Source organism: Oncorhynchus masou, chromosome 17 (genome assembly GCF_036934945.1).
Source record: "Oncorhynchus masou masou isolate Uvic2021 chromosome 17, UVic_Omas_1.1, whole genome shotgun sequence".
In the NCBI taxonomy this organism is placed as follows: Eukaryota; Metazoa; Chordata; class Actinopteri; order Salmoniformes; family Salmonidae; genus Oncorhynchus; species Oncorhynchus masou.
The window spans coordinates 26423443-26450236 of record NC_088228.1 but is presented as its reverse complement, the minus strand read 5'-3'; the positions used below and the strand labels follow the sequence as shown (position 1 = coordinate 26450236).

The following is a 26794-nucleotide window of genomic DNA, read 5'->3' as shown; positions in this document are numbered from 1 at the left end:
ACATTGGACGAGAGTGAAGGTTTTCCTGAGGAAGGCGTTCTCCTCCTTCCTTAATAGGCAATAATGATCAACTGTAAGTAGGCTAATTGATAGAGTAATAGTGGCTGACATGAAAAAACTGACCAGAGTGAGGGTCTTCCCGGGTGGAACCTTGAGAGAGATGGCCATGTCTTGCTGGGGAAGGTCCAGAGCGATGCGCCTCTCAGCGATGACCACCTCCCTGCAGCAGGAGACTCCCGGGCAGAAAGAGGCATTCACAGTGCCTGAGGTAGAGAGAGGAAGGTGGGGGTGCAGCAGGGTGTAAGGAGGCGTAGTCGTAGAGGAAGAAGGGGGATTGGGAGAAGGACCAGCGTTTGGGAAGATAGAGGGGAGGAGAGAGAGCAAGTAGTAGAAGGAGGAGAGGAGAAAGCGTGATGAGAGGAGAGGGGGTGTATTAGGTGGGTGGAGCAGTAGTAGGGAGGGGTAAAAAGAGGGAAGCGGGTATAGAGAGGGGAAGAGAGAGGAGGACAGAGGAAGAGCAGGGAGGAGAGAGAGGGGAGGTGAGAGGAGGAGAGGGGAGGTGAGAGGGGGAGGAGGAGGGGGAGGAGAGAGAGGAGAGGTGAGAGAGAGGGGTGGAGAGATGAGAGGAGGAGAGATGAGGGGAGAGAGGGGAGGAGAGATGAGGTGAGGTGAGAGGGAAGGAGAGAAGATAGAGGGGAGGATAGAGGAGGAGCGGGGAGGAGAGAGAGGAGAGAGTGGGGAGGAGAGAGAAGGGAGGAGAGAGGAGGAGGTGAGTGAGGGGAAGAGAGGTGAAAGAGGGGAGGAGAGGTGAAAGAGGGGAGGAGAGGAGGTGAGAGAATGGATGAGAGGGGAGGAGGGGGAGGTGAGAGAGGTGAAAGAGGGGAGGAGAGGAGAAAGAGGGGAGGAGAGAGGATGGGGGGTGGGAGAGGGGAGGTGAGAGCAGGGAGGAGAGGGAGGAGTGATCCCCTCTTAAAAGGGAATCACCCGAGCTCCAGAGTCCACTAGAAGCCCCAAAACACACAACAGGCTCTCCCAGACAATACTCCCATAGAATAGGGGACTAGCTGCTACTGTATGTTCATGACATCCATTTCATTACATCTAGGATGATGTCGGGGTCAGTAAGATCCTGGATCATATACACTCTCTATCCAACCATATCAATCTGGATCAACGGCTTCACACTAAACTCACCGGCCCACGTGTGTCCGGCATCCACCCGTACCTCCACAGGGAAGGTGGTGTGTTCAGCTTGACAGTAGTGGACCACAAACACATACCTGCCAGGAACTGGCACCCTGGCACTGAAACGGATCTCTGTCTGGAGGAATAGAGGAACAGAGAAGGAACACAACGTGGAGGAACGTGTAAACGCCACAGAGATAAGATCAAATTAGATTTTGTTGTCCGTTTCCACAGAAATGTGCTTCGTACCACTTAAAAACCTGCTCGTTAACTATATACTGTAACCCTGTAGGGATGTTACTGCAATTAATGTTAGTGAAGCTGTGGGCTTCATATCTCAAGCCCCACATGCCCCACATGGTCCCACTCCAAGCAGCAGCAGTAGCAGCAGCAGCATTATTGGGGCGGCAGGTAGCCTAGTGGTTAGAGCGTTGGACGAGTAACCGAAAGGTTGCAAGTTGATATCCCCGAGCTGACAAGGTACAAATTTGTCGTTCAGCCCCTGAACAGGCAGTTAACCCACTGTTCCTAGGCCATCGTTGAAAATGAGAATTTGTTCTTAACTGACTTGCCTAGTTAAATAAAGGTAAAATCAATTATACAGGCCCAGCTCCATGCATGTACCTGGGGAGATTTGAGTAGTACCCCTTCACTCTGGGCTCCAGGGAAAGGGAATCCCCCTGCCTGTTGTCCTCGTCTCCACTCTTCACTCTCCCTCTGCTGGGGGACGGCCTGTGGGGAGGAGGGGTGTGCGTCCCGAGCTGCGTCCAGAACCAGCGCTGTGGAGGGCCTGTCGTACTGGCTGGGAACACAGTACTGACTGGAGGGAAGAAAGAAAGGGGGACAGGTTGATGAGTCTGAAACAGCACCCTATTCCCTACATATAGTGCACTACATTTGACCAGGGTACATTTCAGAAGCAGCTTCTGATGTGTTTGCTAAGCACTACTGGGATACAATGTGACTGGTTATTAGCAGGGGCAGTGACCACATAAAGGTTGTGACCTGGAGGAAACAGCTTTCACATGTAGACATCCTATAACTATCACATTCTCTCTCATCAATGTATAGAAGCCCCTACATCTCTCACACACACTTTTCTTGAGTGGAGCAAACCTCAATCCCCTATGCCCTCAGACTTGATCTTAACCCCATTAACTCTCTCTATCGTTCTCCTTCATCCACTCTCACTGACCAACAAAGACCCATTTCGCGATCTCAAAAAAAAAAAAAGTCCCTTCGAGTCAAAACCTCACTCTTTCTTTTCTCGGTTTTAAGTCCTTATCAATCCTCTTATCACCAATTCTTGGCAAGCTATGTGTTTTCTCAGGCCTGATGTGGGGCTGATCTTTTCATGCTTTCCCTCCTTATTTTGCTTTGTGGAAACAGCAGAACAACATGAAAGGAAAGGCCTTTTGTAATGTGCCTGAACCATCAGCATCAAACAACAAGTGTCTTTGTCACGCCCTGACCGTAGATTGCTTTGTATGTTTCTATTTTTAGTTTGGTCATGGTGTGATGTGTGTGGGTATTCTAAGTTTTGTTCTATGTTTGTATTTCTATGTGTTTGGCCTGATGTCAGCTGTCAATCGTCTCTGATTGAGAACCATACTTTGGCAGCCTGGTTTCGCCCTTGAGCTGTGGGTTGTTTTCTGTTTTGTGTGGATCACCTGACAGAACTGTTTCGTTCTCGTCATTCCTCGTTGTTATTTTGTTTAGTGTTCAGTTTTGATTAAATTTACAACATGAACGCTTACCACGCTGCACTTTGGTCTACTCCCTCTTCCACCAACAAAAACAGTTACAGTCTTGACCAGGGTTTTCCCCCTCACTTTCACTGTTTATTTTCCCTGAGATATCACCTTGATTATTACCTTAAACAATAGTGGAGTTTACACTGAAAGCGGTGTAAAAATAGCTTGTAGAAACTATCCGTATAATAACAGGACCGGTGCTGCTGACAACTAGTCATCAGCAGCAACCATGGCAGTAAATTCTGGCGTGGTCACGGGCTGTCAGACCAGTGTTCAAATCGGATTTGTTTTCTTTCATATACTTTTGAAGGTGTGATTGATTATGCCTTGCCAGAGTACAAATGAGCACTTTTGGGACTATTCCATTAGTTCCATTGCATCAGGAAAGCTCAATCAAGTGCAGCTTTAAGTATTTGGAAGGAAACAAGTACTAGTTGAACCCAGGTGTGCTAGGTGGAGAGGAGAAGTTGGCCTGGATATCAGACAGCCTCAGTTAAGTGACCCTGGCCGAGGAATGCATTGAATCACACCTGGAAAACAGATGTGTGGAAGGTAAGCATCCCCACAACAGCATCTACCCCCCCCCCCCCCCCGGAAAATACAGGCACGACTATTACTACCACGTTTGCTCATCGCCGCTGATTGCTAGTTGTCAAAAACACCAGCTGGTCTATTTCGAAGAAGCCACTTAAAGTCCCCAGGCATTACAACATAGTATTATGAGGTAAGACGGCTTACCTGTCCTCAGTGAAGCGTCCGTGGACAGAGACGCAGAGCACCTTGGGGTCCAGGTACTCCATGGAGAACTCCTCCGCGGGCACTGCATACACTTTATACTACAGAGGAATACAGTCAAAAATGGCAACAGGAAAGACAAGGATTTCATTTGAACATGAACTCACTTTGATACAGCCGGTACCCTTCCATTTACTAGAGAATATACACACTGCAATATAAAAAAGGATGGCACAGCAGAAGAGGCTGCATTACGTGAGGATCTTGCTGCTATGCAACGGGATGACAAAAGGGTTCTTTCTCACCAGCAGCATTGAGGCTGTGGAGGTCTGTAGAAGAAGCTCGGCATTGTGGGTAAACTGGAACACTGCAGCGCGATTGGTTCCGTCGACCGCCACACTGCGACAAAGGAAGCTGCATGGACAAGTATTGGATGAACACCCTCAATGACCAACGGTATTACAGAGCTGGAGAGCTGCGTTAAAACAGGTTTATTACACAAAATGCACACAAATGATTTGCCAACCCTGCCTCTCGAGTACAGACGATGTGAACAATACTGAAAGACAGAAACGGAACATTGCAATCTCAGTAAACGTACAGTACACACACAAACCTGTAATGGCAGCTGTAGATGTTGGCTCTGGCCTGGATATGACTCTCTGATTGGCCAGCGATGATGAGGTTGACGTTCTGGACCGTGTCTACCTCGCTGGCATACTCCAGGACCAGGATGTAGGGACCGGGTGGAGACACGCGCAGGCTCAGCTGTAACTGGGCCTACAGGACACACACACAGACATGGGGGAGGGCAAATGCAGCGTCTCAGAGTCACACTACGCATTTACTGTCCAACTATAAAATAAAAGCCATAAACCATCACAATAAGAGGGACAAAAAGTATGTTTGTGAGCATATTTTAGTGTGTGTGTGTGTGTGTGCGCAGCAGAGCCCCAGACCTAGACCCACCTGTTTCCCGGTGAGCGAGGCCATCTCGGGGTGGGCTGGAGTTGGCCGGCGGACGAGGGCCTGTCTCCTCCTGCGTCTCCACTGGCTGGAGAACTGGCCCTGAGAGCCCAGCACAGAGCTGAACCTGTTCATCGCCATGTGCTTATACAGCAGACAGCTGGAGAGAGTGAGTGAGTGAGTGAGTGAGTGAGTGAGTGAGTGAGTGAGTGAGTGAGTGAGTGAGTGAGTGAGGGAGTGAGGGAGGGACAGACACAACTGCGGTCAGAGTCTGGGGATAACATGCATTTAAACAACACAACCTTGCACAGACTACATGTATGTACAGTCCATACATTGAACAGACATACTGTCTGATGTCAACATGCACCTGACAGAACTGTATGCCTTGGTAAAGAGCATTGGGGGAACACGGGGATTACTTTGTGTCTCTGTCTGCGGTGAATGTGTACGTGCAGGGCTGGGCGATCTTCTCCTGGAGGAAGGGAGCCTCGTAGTAATCACTGGGCAGCAGCACCAAGTAGTCCTGGGATGGTCGGTGGAGAGCAGAGAGAGAGAAGAACACATTTATGACCTATTCCTCTACCTCTTTTTTCTCTTCGGTCACTGACAGATGGTTTCACAGGCTAACAGTCCTGGCCTCACCAGTAGAAGGCCCTCTGCCTGGATGCGTATGATCCATTTCCCAGGGGTCAGTGTGAAGGGCTCAGCGAAGCCGTCCCCAGGGACCGTGAGGTAGGCAGGGGAGGAGCTAGAAGGAAACACCACTTCCTTACTCTGACCTGACCCTGCAGGATACAATCGACCAATCAATGAATTAATCATTCAATCAACCAATCAGGATACAGTTAAATACAGTTAAACAAAGCAACACAAGACCTTACAGTTAACAGCACCAAGGTTGACGTGTATTCATGTAGTCTAAGACAGGGTTTCCCAACCCTCTCCTCAGGGACACCTGATTTAACTGACACACTTGATTCAATTAGCCAACTAAACGCCAAGCTGTTGACGAAATGAGGCGTGTCAGTTTAGGGTTAAAACAAAACTGTCTAGGTGCGCCCGAGGTATAACATCAACGGTGTGATTAGGGACCCCATGCCATTTCAAGGTAGTAATGCAGGAATGGGCAACTCCAGTCCTGATTAGGTTCCCACTTTGGTCACTGTCCCAGCCAGCGAACTCACCCGACTCCAATAATCAACTAATGCTCATCTTCAGATTAGAACGCGCAAATTAGAGGACTGGAGTTGCTCATCCCTGTAGTAAAGCATTGCCAAACAAAAGATCACGGAAAGACTTGCATGAAACAACTTTTACAGCCTATACTGTAAGTGTATCCGTGCACCTGTGTTTTTGAGGGGTGCACGGGAGATAAAACTGTTTCTGCTTGATAGGAGACGAATATGACGTTGTGTGAAGCAGGAGTTAGAGAGGCAGCCTTACCTTGGCCACCTCGGACATAGGTAGCCGTTACACCACCAGTCACACTGTCCTGGCTGCTGGGGTTAGCGTACCGCAGGACAAGTCGGAACAAGGATCGCCTTGCCTCGTCCACATGCACTGTTACTCTCACTTCACTCTGCAGGGACAGGAGTTAGACACAGCTGATGGAGGGGGGTACAGTAATACTGTTAGTAGACTAGAAGGCCATGCTGGTAGAGGTAGAGGGATAGAAGGGGGTTAGAAAGGGAAGACGGAGCAGTAAGCTGACCAACAGAGGAGAGCAGAGCTAGCCTGGTCCCACGACCACAGGAGTAGGCAAGACAGCACAAACAGATCCGGGACCAGGCTATAGCCGAGCAGAGGGGAAACACCCATCACTTACAGTCACAGCAAGTGTGAAAATCAGGCTCGTCCACCACCAAGATCCTGGCTCGAGCTCGCCCCCTATCCCGCCGCCCCTGTGTGGGTCTGCGGGGGGTAGTGGTGACGTAGCGAACCATTATGTGGAAGGGGCCGGGGAAACCCACAGCTAACGATAGGATCACCTCTGGCTGAGGAGAAACAGGGGTGGCACCTTATTCCCTATATAGGGCACTACTTTTGACCAGAGCCCTGTCAAAAGTAGTGCACTATACAGGGAATAGGGTGCCATTTCGGACACACACCAGGGTTAGGACTGACTGGGAGAGTGGCCTGCTACTGTACAGCCGACAATCACTCCAACACACTCAAAAGAAATACACTACCACCACAACAATCACCACAAAAGCCAACACCATCCACCAAGCATATTCATCATAAGAAATGCTTGTAGCAGCATCTAGCATTTCTACAAAGAATGTACACCAGAAATGAGGCTTAGAGAAGAAGGGGAAAAAAGCCACTATTAAATAATCAAGATGTCAAGCAGGTCAGGTAGGAACAGGTTTAAGGTCCACCTATCAGCATCATCATGTGTCTTACCTGCGCTGGGGACATGATGGCGTAACCTCTCCAGCTGAATCCTGGGAACGTTTGGGGGTCATAGCCGAAGCGTACGGGCCTGGCGTTGGGGGTGATGCCATCCTCCACCTCATACCTCAGGTGGTGCAGGCTGGGGAAGTAGTAGTTAGGTGCTGGCCTGGTACGGTCAGACAGGAGGGGAGAGAAGGGGTGGAGGGAGAGAGAGGAAGAATAAAACACTTGAGCAATGTTTCATATGTTTGGAACATAATCATGGCAGTCAAGATTTAGAATGCATGAAATCGGAGGTTTTAGGATTTTCTGTTAGTTTCTTGCCATTCATCAGCATTTAACAACATTTGCTCCAATTCGTGTGAGAACTTAAGCAGCATGTCAAAAACATGTCATTGTGTTTAGTTTCCGTCCGTCCTTACTCAGTGCAGGTGCGGCCCACTACGTTCTTCCGACACTGGCACTGTCCAGACATCTCATCACACCCTCTGCCTATGGCTCCTCCCACATCACACCGGCAGCCTATCGGAGAGAAGCAGCAGGTCAATCAAGGTCTTTCTGATTAACACACAACCATAACTGATCACGAGGTCAAGCCGTGACCCGAGGTTAACTACGCATCTATTACTCAAACAATGTTTGGTCAAGAGTGACAATCTTTGTAGAATAAGAAAGGCACACCCTGCACTGTGAAACATTCAGAGGCTGAGTCTCAACACATTCGTGAGATGGATAAGATAAAAGGCTGTGTGTTCATAGGAAGCCCGTCTGGTTCATGTTTGGTCAGCTGACTCACCTTGACAGCCAAAATAGTTCCTCTTCTGCAGCAGGTAGTAGCCCTCCTTGCATGTGTCACAGGTATGGCTGCACACGGCGGGCTTGCAGTAACACTGGCCACTTTTCTACAAAAGGAGTCCATGTTGAAGTTAACGGGGAACTGCCAGTGATAGGTGAATGTTACCAAGTAAATTGGGATTTTTAAGTCATGCAATAAAAGGAATATATCCAAGACAAATGGACCTCCTAGTTAAACAGTAAGCAATTGATGGTTGAATGATTTACAATCAGTTAGTACCGTTGTGCTGGACATACTGTGTCAGCATCACAAGGCGGTATGAACAGACAGAGGTAGACAGACACACCTGTTGACACTCTCCTACCCCACTCAGGGTGCCTTTGACGCCACAGCGACACTCTGGGAGAGAGACAGGAAGCATAGAGTGAGAAAGTCTCCAAACTAATGAGTCACACATTATTATTCAGTGATGCAACGACAATACAATAAAACGCAGAAGCAGAGACATTCTAGAATACAAGGGCTCTAAAAGGGAAGATTAAAAATTGGGAGAGAGAGAGAGAGAGAGAGAGAGAGAGAGAGAGAGAGAGAGAGAGAGAGAGAGAGAGAGAGAGAGAGAGAGAGAGAGAGAGAGAGAGAGAGAGATAAAAGAGGGGGGATAAACTCTGATTACAGGATTCCAGAAGCAACACAAATCTTCTGAGCTGCACATATCCACATCAAAGGGACCAGGGGAGCCACTGCTCTCTCTTTCTCTCCCTCTTTCAGAGGACAAGCCACAGTATCCGTTCAGCCACATTAAAACCAAAGGCATTTCTGGAATATTAAAAGCTCTTCTTCCCTCCATCCATATGTCTCCTGGCAGCAGGCAGGCGGTGGTGATAACATTCTTGCTGCAGAGTAGAGCTGTAACTCTAGACAGGTATCTGGACAAGGCCTGTGGCTGTTCCTACACTGCACCGGCTGGTTGAGAAGAAAGTCAGCTCTGAATTATGAGGATGACGAAGGCGATTTTAGGGCACATATTTCTTTAAGCAAGGGGTATTCTCATTTTCGTTTCCCCCCTACAACTGACACCTGTATCCCACCTCGACTGGGAGGTTATTGTTGCACTGGCAAAGATGTACTCCTTTTCCAGTCAAAAAGCATTTACCTCATGGAACCACAAAGTTTTAGTGACACCGCTGTTAACAGAGCACCACATTGAGAGAAGAGAACCACACTTTTCCCTTGGGCGCTCTGTGTTACCATGTTTTCCCAAAACATCCTTAGGAGGGACAGAAAGAAAGAGTTGTTTCTGACATGCTGCCATGTCTACTGGGCGAAGAGGCAGAGTGGTTTCTGATGTCAGCACTTCCTCAGGTTTAATAACACTGGTTATCTAATACTGCTGAAAACACTGCTGATTGCTGCCTTCTCCACACGCAGGTGTGCAGTGCAACCCAGATTTCTGGAGGGATTGAAGTTTCTCTTTTTCTTTCTTTTCAGGTTTTAACAGACCGGGACACTCAAAAAGAAACACTATACTGGTACCAAGTACAGTACCAGTCAACGGTTTGGACACACATTCAAGGGTTTTTCTTAATTTTTTACTATTTTCTACATTGTAGAATAATAGTGAAGGCATCAAAACTATAAAATAACACATACTGTATGGCATCATGTAGTAACCAAAAAAGTGTTACATTTAAATATATTTTAGATTCTTCAAAGTAGCCACCCTTTGCCTTGATGACAGCTTTGCAAACTCTTGGAATTGTCTCAACCTGCTTCATGAGGTAGTCACCAGGAATGCATTTCAATGAACAGGTGTGCCTGGTTAAAAGTCAATATGTGAAATTTCTTTCCTTCTTAATGCGTTTGAGCCAATCAGTTATGTTGTGACATGGTAGGGGTGGGTATACAGAAGATCGCCCTATTTGGTAAAAGACCAAGTCCATATTATGGCAAGAACAGCTCAAATAAGCAAAGAGAAACAACAGTCCATCATTACTTTAAAACATGAAGGTCAGTCAATAAGGAACATTTCAAGAACTTTGAAAGTTTCTTCAAGTCGCAACTGGCTCTCATGAGGACCGTCACAGAAAAGGAAGACCCAGAGTTACCTCTGCTGCAGAGGAGAAGTTCATTAGAGATACCAGCCTCAGAAATTGCAGCCCAAATAAATGCTTCAGAGTTTAAGTTACAGACACATCTCAACATCAACTGTTCAGAGGAGACTGAATCAGGCATTCATGGTCAAATTGCTGCAAACAAACCACTACTAAAGGACACAAATAAGAAGAAGAGACTTGCTTAGGCCAACAGACATGAGCAATGGACATTAGACTGGTGGAAATCTGTCCTTTGGTCTGATGAGTCCATATTAGAGATTTTTGGTTTCAACCGTCATGTCTGTGTGAGACGCAGAGTTGGTGAATGGATGATCTCTGCATGTGTGGTTCCCACCGTGAAGCATGTAGGAGGTGCGATGGTGATTTTCTTGTGAGACTGTCAGTGATTTATTTAGAATTCAAGGCACACTTAACCAGCATGACAACCACAGCATTCTGCAGCGATTACTCCATACCATCTGGATTATGCTTAGTGGGACTATCATGTGTTAAAACATGACAATTACCCCAACACACCTCCAGGCTGTGTAAGGGCTATTTGACGTAGAAGGCGACTGTTGGAGTGCTACATCAGATGACATGGCCTCCACAATCACCCTTGAATGAGTAGATGTGTCCAAACTTTTGACTGGTACTGTATATCAAATTGTCCTTTTCCAACAGACTAATTAGCGATGAATGAAACATTAATTTTACATCAGGATTTCTGTTGTCTGATGCAGCAGATATCAGTAAAGTAATGTTAACCCATTGTTCTGTACCATATGTGCTGTATCCAACTCTTCTATTCATGAACGCTAGAAAAACTGTCTACAACACATAGAATGGGACGAGGCTTCAGACGGTTGGGGTCACATGTAGGTCACCAACCTATACAGCCGCTGGGGTTCTCTGTCGCCAGGTTCCAGTAGAGAGGTTTACACCTGTCACACAGTGTTCCCTCCACGTTGGGCAGGCAGCCACAGGAACCCTGTGTCAGGACGACCCACATAGACAGACAGACATAGTAATTGAAGAAAAGAGTCAACACAAATGCTAACATCAGCTTAAATGCCAGCAAATGTCAAAGTATGTTTTTCCCTCAGAGACAATCTAACAGTCCCTTCTTTTGGCACTGGAGGTGCCTCGGGAACAGTATGTTATGAAGCAGACAGCTTGGAATGATTTAGAGATGGATACTTGACTCAGCATCACATGGAGACACAGTACAGCACAGGCTTGGTACTCAGCATTAAGGAGAAGGATTGGTGGAAGGCCTTGCCACAGACTAATGCCCTGTCCAGGCGGTGTACTAGCGTATCAAGCTTCAGAAACCAGAGATAGGCTCCTACCTTACAGGCTGTCCTGGCTGAGGCAAGGCGATTTACTTACTTACAGCATATTGGAGAACAATGTTTAAAAAGTAGTAGCTTTAATGTGGAACAAAACCCGAAAACAAAAGATTACACTTAACCTAAATCCAATTGTTTCTGTTGTGCAATACAGTTCAATAACTATTCACAATGTTAATGACGTTTCCTTTCCAACTCCACATCTCACACAAAGCAAACCCCCAAGGAAGAAAAAGGGTCAAATCAGCTTCTGGAAATCCTGCGTTACTGGAGCATTGAAACAGCCAGGCCGTGTTCCGTTATTTTCTTTTAATGGAAGGAAGTCGCTTTTCCTCTTTTGATTACAGTTAATTGTCATTTCCAGCGGGAGGTTAAAAAAAAACACTTCCTTGTAAACATTACCGGATACGGGGTTTAGCAATACTGTTATCAGATGTAGGAATGTGAATAGAACACAGGGGGCTGCTGAGGGGAGGACAGCGCATAATAATGGCTGGAATGGATTGAATGGAATGGTATCAAATACATTATTCTATTCCAGCCATTACTGTGAGTCCGTCCTCCCCAATTAAGTTGCCACCAACCTTCTGTGGAATAGACACATGTGAACACACCAACTGATGATCACAGGCCCTTGTTTTATGACTGCAGGTACTCCCATTGCCTCAGCTACTAAAACAATCCAGATAAAAGAGGCTGAGAGTTTGCCATGTTGGGGAAGGCAAATAAGTCTCATAAAGTAAAGTAAAGATTTCTCAGTCAGCCATGTTGTGGGAGGCATAGGCTACGTACCGTTTGTGGATCTGCTGTGCTGACCTCTGACCCTGCTGGGTTACACTGGGTGATGGAGGCTGGAAGAAACAATGTAAATGTTTTCCCCTCAACCTACGACATGAATCGATATCCCTCAAACTCCACTCTGGACCTCAAAGCCAGTTCCACTGAATGTTTTCATTGTTCCCCTCTAACACAGGGACTGATTTAGACCTAAGACACCAGGTGTGTGCTTCTGACCTCCTGCTCTATATGTATCAACTGGGCACCAAATGTAACTAAGTGGCAAGTGTGCTAATGTAATAAGTACAGAACACTCCCAAAAGCAATCAATTGCAGGTATGTAAAACTTCACCCAAATACTTATTTTATAAAGAGGACAGACAGCTTTGCTCTAAGCATACATTTACAGAACAGTACTTTGTTAGCAAGGTCTGGACTTGAAGTAAACCTGTACCACTAGGCTGGATATGAAAACAATCTCCACACTAATACATTTTAAACATTGAATAAACCACATTGAGGCAACACCCCCATGTGAAACTCAACCATCTCCCGTGGGGATGCCACATCTTAGGACCACCTCTATCTCCACATCACAAAGACGGTTTAGGTTACAGGTAGCCAATCAAAGTGTCTAGAGTATAGAGCCCGTGGTTTTGTGGGAACACACCTGGTTCTACCACATACAGTTGAAGTCAGAGGTTTACATACATCTCAGCCAAATACATTTAAACTCAGTTTTTCACAATTTCTGACATTTAATCCCAGTAAAATTCCCTGTCTTAGGTCAGTTAGGATCACCACTTTACTTTGTTAAATGTCAGAACATTAGTAGAGAGAATTGATTCATTTCAGCTTTTATTTCTTTCATCACATTCCTAGTGGGTCAGAAGTTTACATACACAGAGTTGGTATTTGGTAGCATTGCCTTTAAATTGTTTAACTTGGGTCAAATGTTTTGGGTAGCCTTCCAGAAGCTTCCCACAATAAGTTGGGTGAATTTTGGCCCATTCCTCCTAACAGAGCTGGTGTAACTGAGTCAGGTTTGTAGGCCTCCTTGCTCGCACACTCTTTTTCAGTTCTGCCAACAAATGTTCTATGGGATTGAGGTCAGGGCTTTGTGATGGCCACTCCAATACCTTGACTTTGTTGTCCTTAAGCCATTTTCCCACAACTTTGGAAGTATGCTTGGGGTCATTTTCCATTTGGAAGACCCATTTGCGACCAAGCTTTAACTTCCTGACTGATGTCTTGAGATGCTGCTTCAATATATCCACATAATTTTCCTCCTCATGATGGCATCTATTTTATGAGGTGCACCAGTCCCTCCTGCAGCACCCCCACAACATGATGCTGCCACCCCTGTGTTTCACGGTTGGGATGGTGTTCTTTGGCTTGCAAGCCTCCCCATTTTCTTCCTAACATAATGATGGTCATTATGGCCAGTTATATTTTTATTTCATCAGACCAGAGGACCTTTCTCCAAAAAGTACGATCTTTGTCCCCGTAGTCTGTAGTCTGGCTTTTTTTATGGTGGTTTTGGAGCAGTGGCTTCTTCCTTGCTGAGCGGCCTTTCAGGTTATGTCCGTACAGGACTCGTTGTACTGTGGATGTAGATACTTTTGTACCCGTTTCCTCCAGCATCTTCACAAGGTCCTTTGCTGTTGTTCTGGGATCGCACCAAAAGTACGTAAAAAAAATTTGCACCAAAGTACGTTAATCTCTAGGAGACAGAGCACGTCTCCTTCCTGAGCGGTATGATGACTGCGTGGTCCCATGGTGTTTATACTTGCGTACTATTGTTTGTACAGATAAACGTGGTACCTTCAGGCATTTGGAAATTGCTCCCAAGGATGAACCAGACTTGTGGAGGTCTACAATTTTTTTCTGTGGTCTTGGCTGATTTATTTTGATTTTCCCATGATGTCAAGCAAAGAGGCACTGAGTTTGAAGGTAGGCATTGAAATACATCCACAGGTACACCTCCAATTGACTCAAATTATGTCAATTAGTCTATCAGAAGCTTCTAAAGCCATGACATTTTCTGGAATTTTCCAAGCTGTTTAAAGGCACAGTCAACTTAGTGTATGTAAACCTCTGACCCACTGGAATTGTGATACAGTGAATTATAAGTGCAAAAATCTGTAAACAATCGTTGGCAAAATGACTTGTGTCATGCACAAAGTAGATGTCCTAACCGACTTGCCAAAACCATAGTTTGTTAACAAGAAATGTGTGGAGTGGGTGAAAAATGAGTGTTAATGACTGTCATGACCCCAGAGACCATGGTTTCGATCTCTGTGTCCACCCTCTCCCTCTAATTCTAACCTGTCTAAATAAACCACAATAATATGAACGCATAATAAAAAAGAAAAGAAAAGAAAGTGTCTAGTGAGGCAGAGGGGTTACCTGAACACTGCGGGAAGCGGAGGCCTGACCCGGCACAGCGATCACACTGCTGTCCCACCACCCCAGGGCGACACAGACACTGGCCTGATACTTGGTTACACATGGAGTCATAGGAACCCTCCCCTAAACACTGGCAGGCTAGGGAGAGAGAGACATGGAGAGGGACTGTGAGATGTCTCATGTGAGAATGATATGGCTTAGCATTCAAATCAAATGTCTCCGACGGCACAGATCATACTAAATCCTTTCAATACTGGAGTGGGCCAAGTTTGCCGTTGCTTTCTGAGTATTGTTTTGTTCAAACAACCATGGGTCAAGAATAGAAATAGAATGACTAGATTAGATTATATTTCTATGGGGTAAATGAGTGTGAATGAGTGTTGGGATTTACATGTTATTGTGGGTGAATCAAGGTATGTAGCTCTACAGAGCTGAAGAGGAGGTTACATTAAGCCCTGGGAGATTATGCCCATCGGTTTTTCAAACAGCAGCAACAGCAAGGTCATGGAAAGGTCACTGTCGCAATATCAGTGTCTGCAATACAGTAGCCCTCCCATGGGTGCGGCGAAAACAAGAGGATTAAAACACGTACAGGCACAGTCTGGGTATCCATAGTAACCAGGGGCACACTGGTCACATTGACTTCCGAAGTAGTTGACACGGCAACGGCACTGTCCGCTGGGCCCACAGACCCTGTCAGTCACACCTGCACCGTCACAGCGGCACACTGAAGTGGTGGGAAAGTTTTTACGGTTTACATCAACTACAGGTTGATTGATTTTTGTCAACAATTAAACAAAACAATTGACTTTCAAACAACTTGAACTTTCGTGAGGTCATGTTACGTGGTAAAATGAACTTCAAAGAGGATGACAATTGTTGATCTATTTCAGTTGTGGTTTCATGAGAGGGAAAGGTTTCTCACCTTGGCAGTTAGGAAAGGAGTGGTAACCTGGTCGACAGCGGTCACATCTCTCGCCCTCCACCCCTCCACGACATACGCAGCGCCCTGATGCGTCACACATCTCCAGCACCGAACCACTGCCGTCGCACACACACTCTGAAGAAACACAAAGATACAAGTCAGAAGACACATGCTATTTGAGGTGTGGTTTGGTGAGAGGGAGGTGGGCGACATGTTTCTCACCTTGGCAGTTAGGGAATGAGTGGTGCCCTGGTCGACAGCGGTCACATCTCTCACCCTCCACACCATCACGACAGATGCAGCGCCCTGACGCATCACACAACTCCAGCACTGATCCACCGCGGTCACACACACACCCTGAACACACACACATACACAAAAAGACTCATGTCAGATGGCACACAATCTCTGAATACACAAAATACCCCTTTTGGCTCACATTTCAACGCCAAAAAGTTAGATTTAGGCTCAAACATACAATGGGAAGCCCCACAGTCTTTCCCACGGCATGTGCCATGGCCAATGAGCCCTTCTTTGGCACAGTTTAACAGCAGGATATGACAAATGCATCTCTTTTAACCATATTTACACTGGCACTGACTGTGGCACTAAGGGTGACAGACTGGTCAAGTCAAGCCTGGCAGAGAGAAGCATGCAAGATCTTGGCTGGTGGTTGAACTGGGCACATGGGCATTGGGAGTCAGAGAATACCTCCATTGCAGGATCTTGGCTGGTGGTTGAACTGGGCACATGGGCAATGGGAGTCAGAGAATACCTCCATTGCAGGATCTTGGCTGGTGGTTGAACTGGGCACATGGGCATTGGGAGTCAGAGAATACCTCCATTGTTTTATGTCCCCCTACCAGCTCGCTCCTTAAAAATAAAAACAGCCCTCAGACGGCTAAAGATGAAATTCCTTCTCGGACTGGATGAACACTGGATGAACATAAATGATTGTTGTTTCCCACATTCCTAGACAAACAATTAAAATAAATATCGGAGACGGAGACAGACAGAATCAAAGAACTGGTATTTATATCCTCGTTTCAAATTTAAAAAAAAAATATATCTTTCCAATCTGGCTTTTTTCCTTTAAACTGATTCCAGCAAGAGAGAAAACAAAGTGGGAATTCAAAAAAACAATCAAACGCTATTGGTCGCATACACATATTTGGCAGATGTTATTGCGGGTGTAGCAAAATGCTTGTGTTCCTAGCTCCAACAGTGCAATAATATCTCTTCAATACACAACAATACACACATATCTAAAAAAGTAAACAAATGGAATTAATTGGTTGGTGATCATTGCTAGACAACCATTTTCAAGACTTGCCATAGATTTTGAAGTAGATTTAAGTCAAAACTGTAACTCGGTCACTCAAGAACATTCACTGTCTTCTTGGTAAGCAACTCCAGTGTAGATTTGGACTTGTGTGTTAGGTTATTGTCCTGCTTAAAGGTGAATTAATATCCCAGTGTCTGTTGGAAAGCAGACTGAACCAGGATTTTGCCTGTGCTTAGCTCCATTTAGTTACTTTTTTTTATCCTGAAGAATTCCCCAGTCCATAATGATTACAAGCATACTCATAACATGATGCAGCCACCCCTATGCTTGGAAATATGGATGGTGGTACTCAGTATTGTGTTGTATTGGATTTGTCCCAAACATGAAACTTTGTAATCAGGACAAAAAGTGAATTGCTTTGCCACATTTTTTGCAGAATTACTTTAGTGCCTTTGTACAAACAGGATTGATGTCTTGGAGTACTTAAATTCTGTACAGGCTTCCTTCTTTTCACTCTGTCATTTAGGTTAAAATTGTGGAGTATCTACAATGTTGTTGATCCATCCTCAGTTTTCTCCTATCACAACCATTAAACTCTGTAACTGTTTTAAAGTCACCATTGCACCATTGGCCTCATGGTGAAATCCCTGAGCGGTTTCCTGTATCTTTGTAGTAACTGGGTGTAATTGAAACACCATCCAAAGTGTCATTAATAACTTCAACATGTTCATAGAGATATTCAATGTATTTTTATTTGTTATTTTACTTATCTACCAATAGGTGCCCTTCCTTGCAAGGCATTGGAAAATCTCCCTGGTCTTCATGGTTGAATCTGTGTTTGAAATTAACTGCTCGACTGATGGGCCTTTTTGTACGTGTGGGGTACAGAGATGAGGTAGTCATGCAAAAATCATGCTAAACACTATTACAACACAGAGTGAGTCCTTATAACTTATTATGTGACATATTAAGGATTGTTTTACTCCTGAAGTTATTTAGGCTTGCAATAACCAAGGGATTGAATACTTATTGACTCAATACATTTCAACTTCTCATTTTTTATTAATTTGTACAAATAAAATAAAAACATAATTCCACTTTGACATTATGGGGTATTGTGTGTCAGTCAGTGTAAAAAAAAATCTACATATAATCAATTTTACATTCAGGCTGTAACACAACAAAATATGGAAAAAGTCAAGGGGTGTGAATACTTTCTGAAGACACTTGCAAAAGTATTCACCCACTTGGTGTTTTCCTATTTTGTTGCATTACAACCTGTAATTTAAATGGATTTTTAATTTGGATTTCATGTAATGGACATATACAGAATAGTCCAAATTGGTGAAGTGAAATGAAAAAAACAACTTCAAAACATTCTGAAGAATACAAAACAGAGAAGTGGTGCGTGCATTTGTATCCACCCCCTTTGCTATGAAGCGCCTAAATAAGATCTGGTGCAACCAATTACCTTCAGATGTCACATAATTCATCAAATAATGTCCACCTGTGTGCAATCTAAGTGTCATATGATCTGTCACATGATCTCAGTATACATACACCTGTTCTGAAAGGCCCCAGTGTTGGCAACACCACTAAGCAAGGGGCGCCACCAAGCAAGCGGCACCATGAAGACCAAGGAGCTCTCCAAACAGGTCAGGGACAAAGTTGTGGAGAAGTACAGATCAGGGTTAGGTTATTAAAAAAAAATCAGAAACTTTGAACATCCCACAGAGCATCGTTAAATCCATTATTAAAACATTGAAAGAATATGGCACCACAACAAACCTGCCAAGAGAGGGCCGCCCACCAAAACTCACGGACCAGGCAAGGAGGGAATTAATCAGAGAGGCAACAAAGAGACCAAAGATAACTCTGCAGGAGCTGCAAAGCTCCACAGCGGAGATTGGAGTATCTGTCCATAGAACCACTTTAAGCAGTACACTCCACAAAGCTGGGCTTAACAGAAGAGTGGCCAGAAAAAAAGACATTGCTTAAAGAAAAAAACAAGCAAACACGTTGTGTTCGCCAAAAGGCATGTGGGAGACTGCCAAAACATATGGAAGAAGGTACTTTGGTCAGATGAGACTAAAGTGTAGTTTATTGGCCATCAAGGAGAACAACATCTCTACAGTGAAGCATGGGGGTGGCAGCATCGTGCTGTGGGTATGTATTTCATCGGCAGGGACTGGGAAACTGGTCAGAATTGAAGGAATGATGGCTGGCGCTAAATACAGGGAAATTCTTGAGGGAAACCTGTTTCAGTCTTCCAGAGATTTGAGACTGGGACGGAGGTTCACCTTCCAGCAGGACAATGACCCTAAGCATACTGATAAAGCAACACTTGAGTGGTTTAAGGGGAAACATTTAAATGTCTTGGAATGGCCTAGTCAAAGCCCAGCCCTCAATCCAATTGAGAATCTGTGAAATGACTTAAAGATTGCTGAACACCAGCAGGAACCCATCCAACTTGAAGAAGCTAGAGCAGTTTTGCCATGAAGAATGGGCAAACATCCCAGTGGCTAGATGTGGCAAACTTATAGAGACATGCCCCAAGACACTTGCAGCTGTAATTGCTGCAAAACGTGGCTCTACAAAGTATTGACTTTGGGCGGAGATGGGGGTGAATAGTTATGCAAACTCAACTTTTCTGTTTTTTGGGGTCTTATTTCTTATTTGTTCAACACAAATATTATTTTGGATCTTCAAAGGGGTAGGCATGTTGTGTAAATCAAATGATACAAACTCCCAAAAATACATTTTAATTCCAGGTTATAAGGCAACAAAATAGGAAAAATGCCAAGGGGGTGAATACTTTCGCAATACACTGTATATGGTGGGATTTATAGACATTACAGACAGTGTGAGGACAGAATATGTAGTATACCCGAAGAATACGTAGGATAGAATAGTATATGTACAGATGTAGTTAAATAGGATAGGCCTTGACTAGAATACAGTATATATTTTTATATATATTAACAGTGCATTCGGAAAGTATTCAGACCTCTAGACTATTTCCACATTTTAATACGTTACAGCCTTATTCTAAAATTGATTAAATCATTTTTTCCCCCTCATCAATCTACACACAATACCCCATAATGACAAAGAAAAACTTGTTTTTTTAAATGATTGCACATTTATTTAAAAAAAAGAAAACTGAAAAATAACATTTACATAAGTTTTCAGACCCTTTAATCAGTACTTTGTTGAAGCACCTTTGGCAGCGATTACAGCCAAAGGTTGTCTTCTTCAGTATGACGCATGCTTGGCACACCTGTATTTGGGGAGTTTCTCCCATTCTTCTCTGCAGACTCTCTCAAACTCCAGGTTGGATGGGGAGCGTCGCTGCACAGCTATTTTCAGGTCTCTCCAGAGATGTTTGATTGGGTTCAAGTCCGAGCTCTGGCTGGGCCACTCAAGGACATTCAGAGACTTGTCCCGATGCCATTCCTGCGTTGTCTTGGCTGTGTGCTTAGGGTCGTTGTCCTGTTGTCCTCTGGAGCAGGTTTTTATAAAGGAGCTCTCTGTGCTTTGCTCCGTTCATCTTTGCCTCGATCATGACTAGTCTCCCATTCACTGTTGCCACCACCATGCTTCACCATAGGGATGGTGCCAGGTTTCCTCCAAATGTGACGCTTGGCCTTCAGGCCAAAGAATCTTGGTTTCATCAGACCAGAGAATCTTGTTTCTCATGGTCTGAGAGTCTATAGGTGCCTTTTGGCAAACTCCAAGCGGGCTGTGCCTTTTTACCAAGGAGGGGCTTCCGTCTGTCCAGTCTACCATAAAGGCCTGATTGGTGGAGTCCCTCAGAGATGGTTGTGCTTCTGGAAGGTTCTACCATCTCTACAGAGGGATTCTACAGCTCTTTCAGAGTGACAATTGGGTTCTTGGTTACCTCACTGGCCAAGGCCCTTCTCCCCCAATTGCGCAGTTTGGCCGGGCGGCCAGCTCTAGGAAGAGTCTTGATGGTTCTAAATTTATTCCATTTAAGAATGATGGAGGCCAATGTTTTCTTGGGGACCTTCAATTGCTGCAGAAAGTTTTGGTAACCTTCTCCAGATCTGTGCCACAATCCTGTCTCGGAGCTCTACGGACAATTCCAAGTCCACCTGAATTTACCACAGGTGGACTCCAGTCAAGATGTAGAAACATCTCAAGGAAGATCAATGTTAATAGGATTCACCTGAGCTGAATTCCGAGGCTCATAGTAAAGGTTCTGAATAAATAAGGTATCAGTTTTTATTTTTTTAAATAAATTAGCAAAAATGTCTAAAAACCTGTTTTCGATTTGTCATTATGGGGTATTGTGTGTAGATTGTTGTGGGGAAAAACACATTTAATCAATTGTACAATAAGGCTGTAACGTAACAAATATGGAAAAAGTCAAGGGGTCTGAATACTTTCCGAATGCACGTAGGCAGCAGCCTCTACAGTGCAGTTTTGAGTGACTGGGTGGTAGCCAGCTAGTGACTAAAGCTCAGGTCAGGGTACTGGGCAGAGTCTGACAAGTGGTGACTATTTAACAGTCTGATGGCCTTGAGTTTGAAGCTGTTTTTCAGTATCTTGGTCCCAGTTTTGATGCATCAGTACTGACCTCGCCTTCTGGATGGTAGTGGGTTTACAGGCCGTGGCTCAAGTCCTTGATGATCTTTTTGGCCTTCCTGTGACACCGGGTGCTGTAGATGTCCTGGAGGTCCTGGAGGACAGGTATTGTGCCTCCGGTGTTGCGCACTACCCTCTGAAGAGTCCTGCAGTTGTGGATGGTGCAGTTGCCGTACCAGGCAGTGATACAGCCCAACAGGATGCTCTCAATGGTGCATCTGTAAAAGTTTGTGAGGGTCTTAGGGGCCAAGCCACATTTCATCAGCCTCCTGAGGTTGAAGAGGAGCTGTTCCGCCTTCATCAAGCTTTTCACTTTCTCCACGTCTATGTGGATGGGGGCGTGCTCCCTCTGAGGTCTCCTGAAGTTCATGATCGGCTCCTTCGTTTTGTTAATGTTGAGGGAGAGGTTATTTTCCTGGCTCAACTCTGCCATAGCCCTCACCTCCTCCCTGTAGGCTATCTCGTTGCTGTTGGTAATCAGGCCTACCACTGTTGTATTGTCTGCCATCTTGATGATTGAGTTGGAGACATGCACGGCCACACAGTCATGGACGGACAGGGGGTACATGAGGGGGCTGAGCACGTACCCTTGTGGGGCCCCTGTGTTGAGGATCAGCGAAATGGAAGTGTTGTTGCCTAACGTCACCACCTGGGGGAGGCCTGTCAGGAAGTACAGGACGCAATTGCCCATGGCGGGGTTCAGACCCAGGGCTCCGAGCTTAATGATGAGCTCGGAAGGTACTATGGTGTTAAAAGCTGAGCTGAAGTCTATGAAAAGCATTCTTACATAGGTATTCCTCTTGTCCAGATGGGACAGGGCAGTGTGCAGTGCGATGGCGATTGCATCATCCGTGTATCTACTGGGCTGGTATGCAAATTGCAGTGGGTCTAGGGTGTTGGGTAAGGTGGAGGTAATATTATCCTTAGCTAGCCTCTTAAAGCACTTCATGATGATAGAAGTGGGTGCTATGGGGCAAGTAATTTAGTTCAGTTACCTTCACTTTCTTGGGTCCAAGAAAAATGGTGGACATCTTGAAGCAAGTGGGGACAGCAGAGTTGGATAGGGAGAGATTGAATATGTCCGTAAACACTCCAGCCAGCTGGTCTGCACATGCTAGGGATGCGGCAAGGGATGCCGTCTGGGCTAATAGCCTTTCAAGGTTTAACATGCTTAAATGTCTTACTCACGCTGGCCACGGAGAACGAGAGCTCACAGTCCCTGGAAGCGGCGGGGGCGGCAGTGTGTTTTCATCGAAGTGGGTGAAGAAGATGTTTAGCTTGTCTGGAAGCAAGATGTCGGTGTGTCTGCGACGTGGCTGGTTTTCCCTTCATAATACGTGATTGTATGGAGTCCCTGTCAGTCTTGTGTCTGAGCTTTTGAATTGCAACTCCACTCTGTCTTTGTAATGACATTTTACCTGTTTGATTGCCTTACGGAAGGTTTGTATTCAACCATATTCCCAGTCACCTTGAAGTGGTTAAAATGCAGTGGTTTGCGCTTTCAGTTTGGCACGAATGCTGCCATCTGTCCACGTTTTTTGGTTTGGATAGGTTTTAATCGTCACGGTGGGAACAACATCTCCTATACACTTCCTGATAAACTCAGTCGCCGTGTCAGTTATGTATCAATGTTATTCTCAGAGGCAACCCGGAACATTTCCCTGTCCACATGATCAAAACAATCTTGAAGCATGGATTCTGATTGAGCAGACCAGAGTTTTGATGCGCGAGTAGCACAGTCAATGTGTTGGTAAAACTTTGGTAGCATTTTCTTCAGACTTGCTCTATTAAACTCCCCAGCTACAATAAATGTGACTTTTAGCATGCGGTTTCCAGTTTGCACAAATTCCAGTGTAGTTCCTTGATAGCAGCCGTGGTATCGGCTTGATGAGGAATATACGCGGCTGTGATGATGACTGAAGAGAATTTTTCAGGGAGGTAATGCGGTCTGCATTTGATTGTGAGTTATTGTAGGTCGGGTTAACAAAAGGACTTGAGTTCTTGTACGTTACCACACTCACACCATGAGTACTTAATCATGAAACATACAACTCTTTCATTGTCCCGGAGAGTTCTTCATTGCTGTCCGCGCGATGTACTGGCAACAGAGACATGATTCCATGAAAGAGTATGTTACAGTCCCTGATGTCTCTAAAGAAGGAGATACTCACCCTGAGCTCATCTACATTATTGTCCAGGGACTGAACATTAGCGAGAAATATACTCGAAAGTGGTGGATGGTTTGCATGCCTCCTAAGTTGGACTAAAACTCGACTCCGAATACCTCTTTTCCGCTGGTGGTGTTTTGGAGCAGCCACTGGAATAAGTGGAATTGCCTTGGGGGGTACGAACAAAGGATCCAATTCAGGAAAGTCAGTTGAAATGCTGGTGAGTTACCACAGCTCTGATATCCAAAAGTTAATTCCGGCTGTATGTAAGAATACAAAAAACTTTCAGAACTAATAATATGAGAAATAACAACAACAAACAAAATACTATAAAATTGCTTAAAGAGCCACGAACAGGGTGGGGACCGTAGCTATTAAAAAAATGTATGTTAGTTTTTCCCTGAACCATCCCAGCTGACCAGTGGTATTATGGGAAGAAGACAAGGCAACTATTGGGGACGTCAGTCAAAACCCCATGAATGATGCTGAAACTGGAGCCAGTAGCATACACCCTGCATCCCACGGCTGGCTTGACGCTGGAGCTAAACAAGGATGGTCCTGGTTGGTTCCTGGACGGGAGACCAGATGGTGTTGGAGGGCCAGTAGGAGGCACTCTTTCTTCTGGGTCCCCCCAAAAATATATATTTATACCAGTGCCCCAAGGCAGTTATTGGGGACATTTCTCTTTGTAGGGTGCTGTCTTTCGGATGGGACATTAAACAGATGTTTTGACTCTCTGTGGTCACTCAAGATCCCATGGCAGTTATCGTAACAGTAGGGGTGTTAACCCTGGTGTCCTGGGTAAATTCCCAATCTGACCCTCACACCATCATGGGCACTTAATCATCCCCAGCTCCCAATTGGCTCATTCATCCCCCATGTAACTATTCCCCAGTTCGTTGCTGTAAATGAGTATGTGTTCTCAGTCAATTTACTGGGTAAAATATCCCAAGATCTTGAAATAATCAGATGAGTACACGGTGCAGTTGGCAAAGTTAAACAGTTATTATGTCACACGGAGAGTCTCATTTCATTTAAATCACATACTAGCATTTTTGTCTAATCAACTTAAACGTGGCATACTGTGGATTACTGTAAACCCAATACCGTATGGTTATATTCTCACTGTCTGGATCGACACAGTATACAAACATTAACTAACCTCTGTCATCTGCGGACAGTATGAGCTATAAAAACCCTTTGACACCTAAACCCATTTGGACTGAACGATCCGCTAAAAGGTCTAGTAATCAGCTATTTGATGACCTATCCTAACCCTATATAACTCAACCTGACCAACAAGAGCCTCACTCCCGTAGTGGTATCAGGAGCCTGACTGCCTTACAGGAGTCAGAGCTGAGGCGCGATAAAAACTGTTAGTGTAGTGAAGTGTAGTCTAAACACACTCACGTTGACAGCTGGGTGCTCCGAAATAACCAGCAGGGCAGGCAGTGGGCTCTGTGGAGAGAGAGAAAGGGAGAGAGGAAGAGAGTGAGAGAGTGTGAGGGAGGGAGAGAGAGAAAGAGTATTGCGTTATTTTTTTCCGATATTGAATCGATTCTGACTGCAAGTATCGATGAATAAAAAGAAGATAGGTACTTAATGTGTTACTGCACCAAAACTCTGGTATTTCTCCTCCTCTAGCTTGTTATCCATCTTCTTTTTAAGCCAACATGTTTACAGCTGTTTTACAAGACTGATCCAAATGAATTTACTCATGGTTCTCTCTTGTCCCTCTGCAGCAGACATGGTGAGCAATATGTTTGGAACGTGGAATCGCAATAAAATCAAAGTGTCAAATGTTAGGGTTAAGTTACTCGCTCAAGGAAACATCAACAGACTTTGACCTTGTTGGCTTGAGTATTCGATACAGCGACATTTTGGTTATTGGCACAACACTAACCGCTAGGCTACCTCCTGCGCTTTATGTGGTCAAATGTTATTTGGCACATGCTCCATGAAATGCTTTCTTAAAAGCCCTTAACCAATAATGCAGTTAAGAAAAATAAGAGTTGAAAAAAATATTTACTAAACAAACTAAAGTTTTTTTTTAAATTACAAAGCTATATTTACAGGGGTACCGAGACAATGTGCGGGGGGGTACAGGTTAATTGAGGTTATTGATGTAATATGTATATGTAGGTAGGGGTAATGTGACTATGCCTAGATAATAAAACAGCGAGTAGAAGCAGTGTAAAAAAAGGGGGTCAATGTAAATAGTCCAGGTAGCCATTTGATTAGATGTTCAGCAGTCTTATGGCTTGGGGGTAGAAGCTGTTAAGGAGCCTTTTGGACCTAGTCAAGGTGCTCTTTTAGGGCATTCCTATGACACCACCTGGTATAGAAGTCCTGAATGGCAGGAAGTTTGGCCCCAGTGATGTACTGGGCTGTATGCACTACCCACTTAGCTTAGTGATGAGCGTTGAGGGCACTATGGTGTTGAACGCTGAGCTGTAGTCAATAAATAGCATTCTAACGTAGGTTTTCCTTTTGTCCAGGTGGGAAAGGGTAGTGTGGAGTGCAATAGAGATTGCGTCGTCTGTGGATCTTTTGGGGCGGTATGCGAATTGGAGTGGGGTCTAGGGTTTCTAGGATGATGGTGTTGATCTGAGCCATAACTAGCCTTTCAAAGCACATGAATAAAGATGTGAGTGCTACGGGTTGTAGTCATTTAGGCAGGTTACCTTGGTGTTCTCTGGCACAGGGACTATGGTGATCTGCTTGAAACATGTAGGTACTACAGACTCGGTCAGGGAAAGGTTGAAAATGTCAGTGAAAACACTTGCCAGTTGGTCAGCACATGCTCTTGAGTATACAGTATGTCCTGGTAATCTGTCTGTTGACCTGTTTAGAGGTCTTACTCACATCGGCTATGGAGAGTGCTTCAGTGTTGTTTGCCTCGAAGCGCACATAGAAGTCATTTAGCTTGTCTGGTAGGCTTGTATCACTGGGCAGCTTGCGGCTGGGCCTCCCTTTGTAGTCTGTAATAGTTTGCAAGGCCTGCCACATCTGACGAGCGTCAGAGCCGGTGTAGTAGGACTCAATCTTAGTCCTGTATTGATGCTTTCCTTGTTTGATGGTTCATGGTAGGGCAAGTAGGGAATTCTTATAAGCGTCCTGGTTAGTGTCCCGCTCTTTGAAAGCGGCACTTCTACCCTTCTACCAGCCCACTTCTACCAGCTCAGTGTGGATGTTGCCTATAATCCATGGCTTCTGGTTGAGGTATGTACGTACGGTCTCTGTGGGGATGACGTCATCGACGCACTTATTGATGAAGCCGGTGACTGATGTGGTATCAATGCAATCAGATGAATCCCGGAACATATTCCAGTATGTGCTTG

General features: G+C 45.1%; 1 protein-coding gene across 3 annotated transcripts in view; it reads right to left on the bottom strand.

Moving 5' to 3' along the window:
- Window positions 1-26794, bottom strand: part of LOC135558774 (laminin subunit alpha-3-like) — a 112021-nt gene that overhangs the window by 42119 nt on the left and 43108 nt on the right. For 2 of the 3 annotated variants that reach the window (XM_064992892.1, XM_064992890.1), the window contains exons 12-32: window positions 24864-24911; window positions 15615-15749; window positions 15393-15527; window positions 15060-15194; window positions 14468-14605; window positions 12074-12132; window positions 10821-10920; window positions 8183-8235; window positions 7837-7942; window positions 7463-7562; window positions 7050-7206; window positions 6469-6637; window positions 5286-5428; window positions 5063-5166; window positions 4644-4800; window positions 4291-4454; window positions 3980-4088; window positions 3678-3775; window positions 1810-2005; window positions 1195-1321; window positions 124-263 (exon numbers count right to left, since the gene is read on the bottom strand). In XM_064992892.1, the coding sequence (XP_064848964.1) occupies window positions 124-263; window positions 1195-1321; window positions 1810-2005; window positions 3678-3775; window positions 3980-4088; window positions 4291-4454; window positions 4644-4800; window positions 5063-5166; window positions 5286-5428; window positions 6469-6637; window positions 7050-7206; window positions 7463-7562; window positions 7837-7942; window positions 8183-8235; window positions 10821-10920; window positions 12074-12132; window positions 14468-14605; window positions 15060-15194; window positions 15393-15527; window positions 15615-15749; window positions 24864-24911 (2573 nt within the window). Of the gene's footprint in view, window positions 1-123; window positions 264-1194; window positions 1322-1809; window positions 2006-3677; window positions 3776-3979; window positions 4089-4290; window positions 4455-4643; window positions 4801-5062; window positions 5167-5285; window positions 5429-6086; window positions 6223-6468; window positions 6638-7049; window positions 7207-7462; window positions 7563-7836; window positions 7943-8182; window positions 8236-10820; window positions 10921-12073; window positions 12133-14467; window positions 14606-15059; window positions 15195-15392; window positions 15528-15614; window positions 15750-24863; window positions 24912-26794 lie in introns of all 3 variants that reach the window. The other variant, XM_064992891.1, reaches the window with a different exon arrangement.